Source organism: Streptopelia decaocto, assembly GCF_964273445.1.
Source record: "Streptopelia decaocto genome assembly, chromosome: 3".
Classification (NCBI taxonomy): domain Eukaryota; kingdom Metazoa; phylum Chordata; class Aves; order Columbiformes; family Columbidae; genus Streptopelia; species Streptopelia decaocto.
The window spans coordinates 117,419,182-117,434,474 of record NC_138656.1 but is presented as its reverse complement, the minus strand read 5'-3'; the positions used below and the strand labels follow the sequence as shown (position 1 = coordinate 117,434,474).

General features: G+C 43.1%; 1 protein-coding gene across 1 annotated transcript; it reads left to right on the top strand.

The window, feature by feature from the left end:
- Positions 1-110: 110 nt before the first annotated feature.
- LOC309438327 (gallinacin-9) lies at positions 111-2,379 on the top strand (the record flags this gene model as incomplete). The annotated part of the gene is made up of 2 exons (XM_082049525.1): positions 111-168; positions 2,246-2,379. 2 exons carry the CDS (start codon positions 111-113, stop codon positions 2,377-2,379), a joined length of 192 nt encoding a protein of 63 aa, XP_081905651.1.
- Positions 2,380-15,293: the final 12,914 nt, after the last annotated feature.

Here is a 15,293-nt window from a genome sequence, read left to right as displayed (position 1 = left end):
CACTGCTCCATCCCAGAGCCTTTATAAATACAGAGACTGGGCATCTTCTGCCTCAAGCATCAGCTTCTGTCCATCTTCGAGTGTCTTCACACCACTGCCAGCTGGCAGTCATGAGGATCCTTTTCTTCCTCATTGCTGTTATCTTCTTCCTCTTCCAGGCTGCTCCAGGTAAGACTGAAAATAGGTGAGATGAAGGCTAAAAAGGTGCATGTCCAGATCATCCCATTAAAGCCCAGTGCTGAGGTTCAGATAACCCTTGTGCTATTGGACTCCATGACTTTCATATTAGAAGTCCTCTTTCCTAGTCATAGTCCTAATCTCTAATCTAATGAGTTGAGTTCCTTGGCAGCCTTCTTGATGGTCTCTTTCTAAAATCTTGCATTCCCATCACATGATGATGTGGTGGAAAAAAGATGGTCCTGCGTATTCATGCAATTCTTAGGCTGATAATTAGGACACCATCCTGCAACGTTAGAGCTTTGCCTTCTCACTTCACACCCCTACCTCCTTACTGTGTTTTCTAGGTCAGTAGACTTCCTGTATTTTGGAAAAAAATGTAGTTGTGATGGTGAGGCTTTGCCTGGACTCTATACTGTCCATTTCCATTAAGAGAGTTTGGATTACCTGTATAATTCCAGGCTATTTGGGGGACCTCAGAGAAGTTTCTGCTATCTCCATCCCTGATTTGGTTTGCAATACACTCAAATCTGTACTTAATTTCCTAGACAAGCAAATGTCTTTCTACTTAATGCAGAAATGCCGAACCACTTAAGCCAAAAGCAAGTGCTGGTAGGAGCTTTAGATAAAGTCTGCACTGCATGCTTCTGGGATGCTTTATTGATTGTCTTATTTTATACATCACAGAAATAATTCTTGATTTCAAAGCAAACTGTGGCCCCTGGGGTGGCTGCAGGGCTGGTGTAATTCCAGCAGAGATTCTGGGAAAGGACAATAAGTTATTTAATGTCTCTTCATAAAGACCTATACACAGAAAAGACCCATAACACTTTAGAGCTTTATAACTGGGGAGACAAGGAAAACAAATGTCTAATGATCTCTTTAAAACCAGCTGAGTGAAATCAGCAACACAAAATGCTTGAATAAGATGATTAAGGTAAAAGACTTGAGAACCACCAGGACTAATTGGTTGAAATGTGGTAGACCAATTTGCATGCCTTTCAAATTATCGATAGAATTCAGTATGACGGTAGCTGCGAATTGAGGTTGGCACAGAAGGTTGGCAAGAAGTTGGGGCAGCTGATAAGGGCATAGATATACAAGGCTCTAGGTGATATAAAAAACAGATTTAAACCATACAAAAATAACACAATTTGAATCTCAGGCTGAACATCCCAGTAGGAACAAGTAATGTTTGATGGTAATGAACAAGAAATTCTAAGACTTAGGGCTGTTTTTTCAGCTGGAATAAGCCCAGGCTGTTCCCTGATGATGATGGAGCTGCAGCCTTTGCCACCACCAGAACATTTGGCTCTCCAGTTCTGAACATACCAACACAGTAGAACCAGCATAGCATCTCACTAAACCATATGCAGCACCAGCAACAAGTCACTGACTTTATTTTACAGTGTGTATTTAAGTTTATAATGTACTTTAGTCAAGCAAATGTCAGTTCCAATGGTTCGACTGTGATTAAAAGTTGGGTTTTGTAAAGCTTTATGCCATCTATGTTAACTCTACAATATTTTACATGGTAACACAGGCCACAGGTTTCCTGTGAGCATGCTGCTCATTATCACAGTGCTCAATACTTCCTGCAAGAAAGATACTTGAAGTAGTAGATAATGGTTATGAGTCATAAATGTGCTTTACATTTGCTGAAACTTGAACTGAAAGTTTGAAGAAACTCAGGACATTTTAATTTTAATATCACCACTTTTTTTTTTTTCCTGAGATTAATGTGAGATTAATTTTTAAAATACAATTTTTCTGTGTCTCCTATGGCTTTTTCATATAACATAGTGTGTCCGTGCATAACTGCAATGACAAGCACATGTCTCCAGGAGGAATGCTAAGGAAGCAGACAGTTATCTAGCATTACAACCTGTTTTTCTGCCTAGTTTGCATTTCTTATGGATGTAGAGACCTTAAGAAGGTGTGACCGGGTTACCCCAATCACAAAACAGACACTGTGGCAGGAAACCACACAGCTAAATCTGATGCTGTAACTCTCCAGTCCTGTCCCTTCACAAATGAATATGAATTTTCCCTCGGGTTCTTTTTTCAGCTTACAGCCAAGCAGATGCCGACACCATCGCATGCCGGCAGAACCGGGGTTCCTGCTCGTATGTCGCATGCTCTGGTCCCACTGTTGACATTGGCACCTGCCGCGGTGGGAAACTGAGGTGTTGCAAATGGTAAGATTAATTCGTCCTGAAACATGCCACTGCAGCAAGTAGGCTCACTGGGCTTTTCCCCCTTTTGGGATGAAACAGGTCACCTCCTCCAGCCTCCTATATCCCCCCAGAAAAACCCTTTAATTGCTGGGCCTTGTGGTGTCAAAAATACCAGTCTGCCTTCTCTGAAAAACCGCAAGGAGAAGCTGATGATGAGCAAGGAGGAACATGGACTTTGCACATCTAATATTGCTAATAACATACCATATATCATAGAATCATACAATAGTTTGGGTTGGAAGGGACCTCCAAAGCTCCCCCGGTGCCACCCCTCCCATGAGCAGGGACCTCTTCACCAGCTCAGGTTGCTCAGAGCCCCGTCCAGCCTGGCCTGGGATGTCTCCAGGGATGGTTCAGCCACCACCTCTCTGGCCAACCTGGGACAGGCTCTCACCACCCTCAGTGTAAACAATTTCTTCCTCATGTCTGGCCTGAATCTCCCTCCTTTAGTTTAAAACCATCACCCCGTGTCCTATCACAACAGACCCTGCTCAAAAGTCTGTCCCCATCTTTCTTGCAGGCCTCTTTTAAGTACAGAAGGCTGCAATACAGTCTCAACGAAGCCTTCTCTTCTCCAGCCTGAAGACTAATCACTAATTATCACTGATAACTTCTTCCAACATGAGTCTGGTACCAGGGCAGAACCAGATCATGCTCAAACTCTGCCTGTACTAAGCAGGGTGGACACAAGTGACTTGAGACAGTCACCTCTGATGTCTCCCACTCAACCCACACAGGCAGGGGATATCCCATGCAGCGTGATTCTGCAATATGCTGTGCTCCAGCTCTGCGGTTGGTGTCATTTCATACCAAAGGAGCTATAACAGAACTACCCTTTTGGGACCTCATTAATTTATTATTATTACTATTATACTTAATCTAATTGGGTTTCTATGAAACATATTGAAGGATGCAAAAAAAAAGAAGTGAGAAACCTTGTCACCCTTTTTCATAGAAAAAAGGCATGGAGGAAAGTGAGAGGATCAGCCACTTCGTCCAGTGCAGCTCTTTATTCCTAAAATAGTCTTATTTTTGAACTCTACCCTGTCAAGTACTCTGGGTCATCAGCAGCTGTAGCTGGATAGCTGTGGTGTGTGCATACACATCCTGTGTTGTATCTGGATTGTCTTACAGCCAGAAACACAGGTCAGTGATCCAGATGAAAAGGATCTCTGGTGGTCTTTCCTAGAATCATAGAATCACAGAATCATTCTGGTTGGAAAAGATCCTCAAGATCATTGAGTCCAACAATTAACCTCAAAATGGCACTAACTCATGTCTCTGAGAACCTCAATTACGTGTCTTTTAAACCCCCCCAGGGATGGTGACTCCACCACTGCCCTGGGCAGCCTGTTCCAATGCCCAGCAACCCTTTCTGGGAAGAGATTTTCCCTGACATCCAATCTAAACCTCCCATGGCCTATTTATCATCTTATGTCTATGGTAATCTGAGATGGCCAGGTATAATTTACCTGTTTGGATGGAGACAAGTGGACTATCTAAGCACCTGATTTTTTTTTGCAGGACACCCACTTCCTAAAACTGACACCTCACTGACCACACAGACAAGAGCTCTGGGCATCTGAGACATCTCCCATTTTTCACATCGATGGATCCCAGCCTCGGTGCAAACCTGGGGAGCCTTCCCATGGGGGTGAAGACCCTTAGGAGCACGAGAAGATCAAGAGCAGGAGTTCTTGCACCCCGATAAAGAGATTTGCAGCTTCAATTATAATAAAAGCAAGTCACTGTGAAAACACATTACTGACATTTGCTTATATATATGGTTTTTTTTCTGGTTTTATTGTCTGTAAAAATCAACCTGTAAGTGAAGTTTATTTAACTAAATTAATTTAAGTGCATGTGTCATTGAGTCCTGTTAAATCGCCCTGCAGAGTGTCTGCATTGCAGTGATTTGTGTGGCAACATATTTATTAATAAATCAAAAAGCCCTAGAACCCATTCTCTCTGCCATCCTAGTCTAGGGCACCAGGCTGGGGTTTGGGAGATGGGATCACTCCTCCGCTCCTCTACAGGGTTTCATCTAACCCAACCTGAAGTGCTGGGAATGGTAATGTAAAGAAACCTGGAGTGGCAGAATGGCAACTTCTTAAGTCTTGAACCCATCTCATCACACTTGTATAATTCTGCTCCTGATGCCTTTATTTGGTCTGGACCAGCATCACGTCAATGGGATTTTACTTCTCTGGATCCTAAACTACTCAAACTATCAGTATTTATCACTACATCATGATGTCTGGAGGCAGTTGGTTGAACGTCCATCAACCCGGAGTCCCTGCACCTGCTATTACAAGGTCTAGGTACATCCCCCCCTTATTTTCCATTCCCCGTCCCTAACATCCCAGAGAGCTAATGCAAAGCCCAAAAGGATTTGAAATAAGGGATGACTAAAAGTGTCCATGTTCTCCATGACATGAGCTGCTATGGATGGTTTTAACACAGCCATGGGCCCTGAACACGGCCAGTTTCTGGCAGATTGCTACTAGGCTAATCACAGTCCATTTGGAGAAGATATTTATTACTGTTACTGGTCATCCTAATAATAATAGAACCAGGACATATTCCTGATGATACGTGGGTTTGGTTTCTTCTCCTCTTCTTGGAGAATTTTATTACAAGTCACATCTCATGCTGACCCCAGGTGAGACGAGACAGAACCTCCAGTAAAAACAAACACCAAGAAAACTCCTCACAGATATAAGGATCAAACACAAGTATTCTAAAGCAAGTTTATTAAAATTTATTGAGGTACATAGACTATGAAATGTGAACACCCCAGCTGAGCATTCAGTATCTCCTGGAGAGTTCGTCTTCTAGAATTATTCACATTGTTACTAACTCCAAAAAGAAAATGAAATAATTAACATCTGTTCTGAAGGCCAAAGGAAGAACCTGTTCTGTATCTTTTCATGGAGACAGGTCTCTGCATCATGGTGATCTGCTCTTTGGGATAGATGTTGTTGGCCACAATATAGATTCAACAGAAAAATACTTGAGAAAAAAGATAAATATTGCTATTTTTCTGGGTGGTTCAAGAATTGCTTTGGAATTTCTTCAAGTTGTTAACTTTGTTTGTGGAGGAGTTTGTTTTCTTTCTGATGTTGTTCATGTTTTAGTGTGTACCTGTGTATGAAAACTGCATATTTCCAGCTCAAAATTCCAGATTTTCCAATGGGATAATGTGTCTCCTAAACTGCCAGAAGCTCTGCTTTAGCCAGGCTGAGATGTCAACAGTCACTAATCGTACTGCAAAAAAGGAAAGAAACTTTCAGATTTTGTACTTGTAACCAGGAAAAGATTTGCATAAGAAGCACAGAAAGCACTGAATGACAACCTCCACCTGGAGAGGTACAGATGTTTGATTTGGTGCTTAATGCACATAGAATCACAGAATCATTTTGGTTAGAAGAAACTCTCAAGATCATTGAGTCCAACCATTAACTCAACACTGTCACTAACCCATGTCCCTAATAATCTCATCTCTGTATCTTTTAAACCCCTCCAGGGATGGTGACTCCACCACTGCCCTGGGCAGCCTGTTCCAATGCCTGACAACCCTTTCCATGAAGAAATTGTTCCTAATATCCAAACTAAACCTCCCCTAGCACAACTTGAGACTATTTAATCTCATCCTTTGAAGCCAGTGTTACTCATCAAGACCAGTCTGAAACAGCTAATGGGAACAGCAGAGCAAAGAGTTCGTTTCTAGCTAATGACTTACCTCTGCCAAAGACATTTGACTGTGATCTTTCTCATGAGGTACTCATGTCATTAATGGTGCATGGGGAACTAGTGAGGAAATCCTCAGGAAACCCTACATTGAACTATATGGAGTCTCTGCTCATTTCCCAGCTTGCACTAGAGGAATTTCACATTTAAAGAGCAATCTGGATGTGTAAAAGTGAATAATAAGCCCATTGACCCATCTTCACCAAATCCATAACTCACCACTGTCCGACAGCAAGGGACCGCTTGCTGGCAACGTCCAAAGGGTCTCGTGTTGGGTAGAGGACAGTGGTCAGCGGAACAGGTACCTCCAGCCTGTTTGCACTGCTCATTGTTATTCGGTGCACGCATGAAGCCTGTGAAAAACAAACAAAATTAACAAACAAACAAAACAGATTTTCATTCCCAAAGAAGACTAAGAACCAGTTGGGGTTATAGAGCAACAGCAACAGCCCAGTCTTTGGGCTGACCCCATCCATACCATTACATTATCTTATTTTCCAAAGTGGGAGGGTTTAGTGCGTCCAATGGACCCAGTTGGTGTCTGTTCACTGCTAAGGTGTGACCAGCACTCTGGTAGCACCAGTTGGCCTGGGGGAAAAAGGCCTAAAACTCATCTTATTTTTGGTTCTATTTTACATTCTCCATGCTCATGGTCTTTCCTCTGCATTTCTTTTGATTTTATGTAGCTCTTACCTAAAGTGCCTTGGAGCACTAAGAGGAGAACAGGAAAGAAAAGGAAAAGGATCTTCATGTCCAAATTCAGTGTCGCCAAACACAACAGCTACTAAGAAAAAGAAAACAGAAAGAGGTCATGCATTTGTCCTGCAGTTGCCATCACCTAATCCAAAAGCTATTTATGACATTTAAGATGTATTTTGTTAATAAAAATTGTCATTTATGCAGTAATGCTCTAGAATAAATCTGCTGAACAAATCTAGTTCAGGAAAGATATATTTGAAAGGTATATTGCATAAAACCAAGAAAATGTGTTTGTACCTATAAAATTTAAAATAATTAGATTAATATTCTGACTTTCCGTCAACTGCAAAGAAAGCCTGCACCAGCTCCAGTGAAGACTCCTATATTTGAATCCCATACATCCTGGAGATCATAATTTTTTTAAAAAAAAGCAAGAAATAGAATTAATTTCCTCTAAATTTATCCAAGTATTATCACAGTATCACAGTATCACAGTATGTTTGGGATTGGAAGGGACCTCAAAAGATCATCTAGTCCAATCCCCCTGCTGGAGCAGGAACACCTAGGTGAGGTCGCACAGGAACATGTCCAGGCGGGTTTTGAATGTCTCCAGAGGAGACTCCACAACCTCCCTGGGCAGCCTGTTCCAGTGCTCTGTCACCCTCACTGAGAAGAAGTTTCTTCTCAAATTTAAGTGGAACCTCTTGTGTTCCAGCTTGATCCCATTACCCCTTGTCCTATCATTGTTTGCCACCGAGAAGAGCCTGGCTCCATCCCCATGGCACTCACCCTTTATATATTTATAAACATTAATAAGGTCCCCCCTTAGTCTCCTCTTCTCCAAACTAAAGAGACCCAGCTCCCTCAGCCTTTCTTCATAAGGGAGGTGCTCCACTCCCTTAATCATCTTGGTTGCCCTACGCTGGACCCTCTCCAGCAGTTCCCTGTCCTTCTTGAACTGAGGGGCCCAGAACTGGACACAATATTCCAGGTGTGGTCTCACCAGGGTGGAGTAGAGGGGAAGGAGGACCTCTCTCGATCTACTAACCACCCCCATAATATAAACAAACTTTTCTTAGATCCATTTTATAACTTATGGATAATGCTGCTACATGCACAAAATCATCGATGCTTCCATTTACAGTTTTATCTATTTTTATTTGAGTAACCATGATGGATTTGGCTGGGTTGGAGTTAACTTTCTTCATGGCAGCCCATATGGTGCCATGCTTTGTATTTTGTAGCAATTAACTTAGTGTCTAAAATGTCCATTTTATTTAATTATCACATATTTTGCTTCAGATACGTGTGGATAATGACTTCAGCTATTCTAGTTTCTCTGGATAATAAACACTCAGAAACTTTATTTGAATATTAGCCACTTTTGTAGCTAACAAAGCAGTAGTAAGTCCTTGAAAACATCTTTACAGAAGAAGGTAAGGAGCCATCTATCCCTTCTCTCCATAACATCTCTATGATATGTGCCAGCTGAAAGCCTCAAAGTATCTCTCCACCATCATTTCTTCCTGCAGATTCTAATTAACTTTTGAAAATGATACATAATACTATAATCTTTCAGAATCACCATTATTGACTGCAGCAGTCAGCCTTACCGAAATACCAAGTATTGTACATTTTAGTTGTTTATGAGGATTTAATTAAGCTGCAAAATTCTATGTCTCGGAGTGATGAATTGCTTTCTAGAGAAGCAAAGATTACCAACAAGACGTATTTTTCTCCTTATCTGCTGCAGCTGGTGTGGAAACTAAACCTTCAACTCACCCTAGAGGACTTCAGGAGAGGGGTCACAGTGTCCAGTCTGTCCTACCTGGCTCCTCTCAATGGGGAACCTCACAGAGTGATGCCTTGCCCCCCAAAAATGGTATGTATGTATTCCTATTGATAACAGAGCTGCCACAGCCATTCCCAAAAGCTGAAATGTCCTTCCCAGCAGCTGATGACAAATGGTGACCACTCATGAACTCCTTCCCCTTTCTCTGGCTCATGAGCTGGTTCTTCCGAAAAGCACCTTACACCACCCTGGTTTGTGTACAACATATTGATCCATCGTGGGCTGTGAAAAAAGCATCCTGGGACATACACTGAAAATTGGTGGTTTGGCTCCAGTGGGGACCTAATCCTACAGAACTGTCCCAAGGCCACGGTGCCTGGTGTTGACTGCAGGCAGGTCATCTCTGAAGCCTGGAGGTACCTACCACAGCACCTAAACCATTACATTAGAGAAGCTCAGTTTTTGCACAAGTTTTGCACAGTTTTTGCACAGTCTAGATTGAGAAAAGGAGGCTGAGGGGAGACCTTCTTGCTCTTTACAGCTATCTGAAAGGAGGTTGGAGCAAGAGGGCATCAGTCTCTTCTGCCAAGTAACAAGCTATAGGACAAGAGGAAACATCCTCAGGTTGGTCCAGGGGAGGTTCAGATTGGATATTGGGAAAAATTTATTCCCAGAAAGGGCTGTCAGGCATTGGATCAGACTGTCCAGGGCAGTGGTGGAGTCACCATCCCTGGAGGAGTTGAACAGATGGAGATGAGGTTCTTAGGGACATGGGTTAGTGTCAGTGTTGGATTAATGGTTGGACTTGATGATCTTAAGGGCCTCTTCCAACCAACATGATTCTATGATTCTAAGAGCATGCTTATCTGTGCACCAAGAATATTTTAATTTTCTTGCATTTACCACATCTGTATTCTACTCATTGTAGAGGAAATAACTATTGTTTGAATAATTAAAGTTTCAGGGAGGCACCCATTTAATAGGTGGCCAAAAGAAACAACTTCTATAAAACATTTTGGGCAAACTGCTCCTCCGTGCTCCCAGAGGGTTTAGACCAGAATGACTGGTGGCAGTACCATTATTGCTTCGATCTTGAAGTAACCCAGGGGAGCCCAGAAAAAGATGTTGTGTTTTGATTGTCATGCTACTAAGAGTCTAGAAAATAACCCAACATTCTTGTAATACAAACAGCCATCCGAACAGCATCCATCTACCCGGGTCACCTGCCTCCCAGAAGAGGGCAATGAAGAGCTAAGACTGAAATTTCTCTCCAACAGCCTTCTTCAGTCAACAGGACACAAATTATTCTGACAGCAGGATTTTATGGATTTTCTTCTTAATTATCCTGGTGTCTTCTGATTCCCAGCACTGACATGTTAGTGAATTATGGTTTCTGACAGTCCAACCTCAAAGCCCTCAGTGTTTTGCAATCTGCTGTGGCCACCAGCAATGGACAAGATGCTGGTCCTTGCTCTGAAAAATAAATCACATTAACAGAGGCAGGTCCAGGGAGGAGGAGTGTGGGATTTCCTTTGCCTTGGCAGCTGGACACAGGCAACAATGAGTGTCTGAGGAGATGGAAGACATTTGCTTCCTTTGAAAATCATCAGGAGCCAGCAAACCTGTTTACTTGGGTCCAAGTGATATGATAAGAAAAATCCAAATAAGCACTTTAATTGCCCAGATATAGTTATTTTACTAAATCCCATTCCTGTATAATTTAATTGATGGAATGTGTATGTGTTTTACAGTAGGCAGCAGCATTTGTTTCTATGATTGGGCTTTTTTCTTTCCTTAAAAAAAATATTTAAATAATGAAATTGATTTATTAAATGATGCAATGTAAAAAGACAGAAATAAACACCATGAACATTAAATCCATAAATGTGTTTCCAGGAACACAGAGCTCTGAACTGAGCTTTTAGGGTCTGTTTCACCTCAGTAAATTCAGACAAACAGAAGACAGACAAGTCACATCCTTAAAAGGATCTTAAAATAGGATAAAATGAGTATTTCCTCCTGTTTCCCACTTTGTGCCTGTGTTAGCTCCCCAATGGGGTACAAAACAGATCAAAGCTCAAATACAAATCAAGACTGGAATATGATAATCAATTAATGAATTGTACCTGTTGTTACACCTGTTGGTAAAGTTACCTTAAATTTCTTAAATATGGTAATTAAACTATCTGTTATATTAATTACAGTACACTATTATTGACTCTAAATATTGTTTTGGCTACCAAAGCTCATAAAAGGGATACTGTGTGGAGCCCTAAAAATCATGTTATTTTGTACAGAGAATATATGCAAACACTTATATACATGTATATATATATATTTATGCCTGTGTATATGTATGTATATATTCATAATATATAAATATTCTGAGAGAAATAAAAGCTGAATTTTCTAAACTGCTTTATATTTTATCTTAGCTGAAGAAGATAACAATAAAAAAGAATAATCCAGATATTCTAATATGTGATTTACTCGGGAATAGTCACGATTAATTTAAGTAATTGTTTATTGAAATTTACATTTATTCCATAATGATGGCATTTCTTACTGTCATATTTCTCCACAGTCCTCCTAGCAAATCCACATTATATATATATATATATACACACATATATACATATATACATATATACATATATACATATATACATATATACATATATACATATATACATATATACATATATACATATATACATATATACATATATACATATATACATATATACATATATATATATAGTGTTGTTAATATGGACATGTGGAAGGACTCTTCTAAATCCCAGGTGGCATTTTATCATTCAGTATTCCACAGCCTCCTATCCTCTGTGAATATCCAGGTCTCAGTTATTTTGCCATGTGCCACCTGAGATGCCCCTGTGTCCCCCTTGTCCACCCTGGCTGCTCCAGCAAGGTTTGGTCTCCCCAGTTGCAGATCTCCAACAGTGTAGAGTATCACAAATTGCTCTCCATGCTGGTGTGAATCGCAGTCTGGCTGGGGTTGAAGGGACCTCTGGAGACCATCTACTCCAACCCACCTGCTAACGCAGGTACACCTAGAGTAGATTGCACAGGAACGTGTCCAGGTGGGTTTGAATGTCTCAGAGAAGGAGACTCCACAACCTCCCTGGGCAGCCTGGTCCAGGGCTCTGGCACCTCAGAATAAAGAAGTTTCTCTTCATGTTTAGATGGAACCTCCTGTGTTTCAGTCTGTGCCTGTTGCCCCTCATCCTGTCATTGGGCACCACTGAGAAGAGTCTGGTCCATCCTCTTGACACCCACCTTGAGATATTTAGAAACATTGATAAGATCCCATCTCAGCTTCTCCAGCTGAACATCCCCATCTCTCTCGGTTGCACTTCATAAGAAAGTTGTTCTAGGCCCCTAATCGTCTTTGTGAAGGCGGCTAGGTTAAACCCTGTGTCTATATATTGCTTCCATAATGATGCAGCTTACCTCTGATGATGGGACGTCCTCAGCCAGCTTGAAGCCACAAAGAGCCTTCACCTCCCCTCTGTCATCCTCTTATTCCAGTGTCCTCTGTGCAAATGACAGGAAGGGATGACAGACCTTTGGTACAATTGCTCAACGCTTGTCCTTGCAGCACGTCCACAATTGGCAACAAACATGAAATCCAGCTGGTGAACAGCCCTGCTGTCCATTGGGTGGCCTTGGCCAGCCCTGTGGAAACCTGCCCAGAGATGAGTGGGACAAAACCTGCCTGGAAGCCACGGCTGCTGCCTGGTGTTTTGTGCAGAGTGAACTGCCCCTTGCTCCCTCTGGGCATGCTGGCTGTGCTGCAGCCTCCCAATTGTGGACACCCCCGAGCTCAGAGAACACACAAGCAAACAGAGGACTTGCCAGTTGCCTCTAAAGCCCTTGAAATATAAAGGTAAATGTGCTGCTCAGCAAACCAGAGAGCAGGAATTCAGCTTTACCTCTACAGAGCAGCAGTAATAATATTTTTTTGTGCTTCGCCAATTGTATGGCAAAGCCATACATGGAGAGTTAATGCAGCTAGGACCAAAACATAGATTTAGATTAACTGAAGGTAGACATCTGAGATGCCTTTCCATTCTGGGCACTAAAGAAACTACAAATCACACAATGCTAGAATCATAGAATGGTTTGGCTCAGAAGGGACCTTCACAGCTCATCCAGTGCCACCCCTGCCATGAGCAGGGACATCTTCACCAGCTCAGGTTGCTCAGAGCCCCGTCCAGCCTGGCCCAGGATGTCTCCAGGGATGGTTCATCCACCACCTCTCTGCCCAACCTGGGACAGGCTCTCACCACCCTCAGCACAAACAATTTCTTCCTCATGTCTGGCCTGAATCTCCCCTCCTTTAGTTTAAAACCATCACCCCTTGTCGTATCACAACAGCTCCTGCTCAGAAGTCCATCCCCATCTTTCTTATTGGCCCCTTTTAAGTAAAGAAAGGCTGCACCAAGGTCTCCCTGGAGCTTCTCTTCTCCAGCTGAACACCCCAACTCTCTCAGCCTGTCCTCCCAGCAGAGCTGTTCCAGCCTCAGATCATCTCTGGCCCCTCTCCAGCAGGTCCATGTGTGTCCTGTGCTGAGAACCCAGAGCTGGACCAGCACTGCAGGGGGGTCTCACCAGAGCGGAGCAGAGGGGCAGAATCACCAACCTCCACCTGCTGCTCACGCTCCTTGTGATGCAGCCCAAGATACAATTGACTTTCTGGGCTGCAAGTGCACATTGCTGGCTCATGTCCAATCTTTCATCATAAAGCTGTTAGCTGATCTTGAAGAAGATATTGCCAGCACTGAGATTTCTTAAAATTATCCACATAGAGTCCTGGTGAAACAGCCTGTTCTCATGCCCCTTCTCACTCAAGTGTGACATCCCTCCTGGGCAGGAAGGTTTCTGGTCCTCCCAGTTATCTGGTCCAGAAGGGTCTATAAAGCATTGCAGCAGTCACCAGGGGAAGCTGGCAACACTGCTAGCAACATCTATTCTGTTGCATGTTTGTTTTTATTTACAGTGGCACATCGTATCATACACATAGGTGTTGCAAAGGGCAAATTCAGGACTCTAGAACTTCACAAAAGTTTTAGGTCTCACCTATTCTTTTAGTCCAAGGAGGTATTAAGCACTTTTTACACACATGGCCCAGTTCAAGAACAGCAACAACTCATGCAAGTTTTGGGTTACTGTGGTACTGGGTTGCCTAAATCAGGAATGGTCCCAGCATTTTTTAAGGCAAATCTAGCTTTTCCTTTACATAAAGAAACCATAATCAGACAGTCCCTGGGTACTCCTGTTCCAGCCTAACATCACCATTTCAATTAATATCCATGAAACCTGACACCGCTCACCTCCCATCTCCAGCACCAGCCCTATCCAGAAAATTACCATTCTACCCTGTGCCAGCAAGTCTGTGTTGCTTTTTTCAAACCACACGCTTTTCCAAAGGGAAAAGGGTAGACACAGCTGTGCAACTGTCAATAGGGAAAAACAACTGGAATTAGAATGAATAAAGTGTCCCAGATAGAGATGGGGAGTTCCGCTCCTTTGGGTCACACTAAAACTTGGCAGAGAGCATCCCTTCAAGGCTGCAGTTTGTTATTTGAACAAGAATACGTATATATGTTTTGTAAAACTAAGCACCGTGATATGAGGAAGAAAGAAGGAAATAATTCAGTGTTATTTTCCTACAGCTTTTAGTTCTGTCTCTCCATTATACTCTCTGTAGCCTTCTGCTGCAGCCCAGGTTTCAGCTCGCTGTGACCTGCTGCTAAGCTCCGCTCCAGCCCAGCTGCACAGTGGGGCCCAGGATGATGAGGAACTGAGCAAGCTGGGTTTAAGAGCTGTAATAAATTAACCTCTCTATTAATCCTGCCTTTGCACACCTAAAAATGCTTTGGGGGAAAAAAAAAATGGGGATTTATGCAAACATGAGGCACCTCACAGCTGAGATGTCACCTGTGTCATGTGCTGTCAGACCTCTAGTGTGCATCCACAGCTCCTCCTCACCTCTCGCCTTTAAAACACCAGATCACAGAATCCCAGGCTGGTTGGGGTTGAAGGGACCTCTGGAGATCCCCCAGTCCAACCCAGCTGCTCACGCAGGGTCACCAGAGCAGATCACACAGGTGGGTCCAGGCGCGTTTGAATGTCTCAGAGAAGGAGACTCCACACCCGCTCTGGGCAGCCTGGGCCAGGCTCTGGCACCTCCCAGCAAACAAGTTTCTGATCATGTTCAGATGGAGCCTCCTGTGTTTCAGTCTGTGCCCGTTACCCCTCACCCTGGCGCTGGGCACCACTGAACAGAGTCTGGTCCATCCTCTGACACCCACCCTGACATATTGATCCCACTGACCACATCCCTCTCAGCTTCTCTTCTCCAGCTGAACAGCCCCAGCTCTCTCAGTCTCCTCATCACAAAGATGCTCCAGACCCCTCAGCATCTTCATAGCCCTCCATTGGACTCCTTCCAGTAATTCCTGGTCCTTCTTAAACTGGGGAGGACTGCCTGCCCAGCTGCAAGGCAGCAGCCTCCGGATGAGGGCACCACAGCTCCAGACCTCCTGCCTGGTGGGACGCAGCACAGCAAAGTGTCTGGTAGTCAAGCTGAGAGCAGCTTGACTTCAGATTCT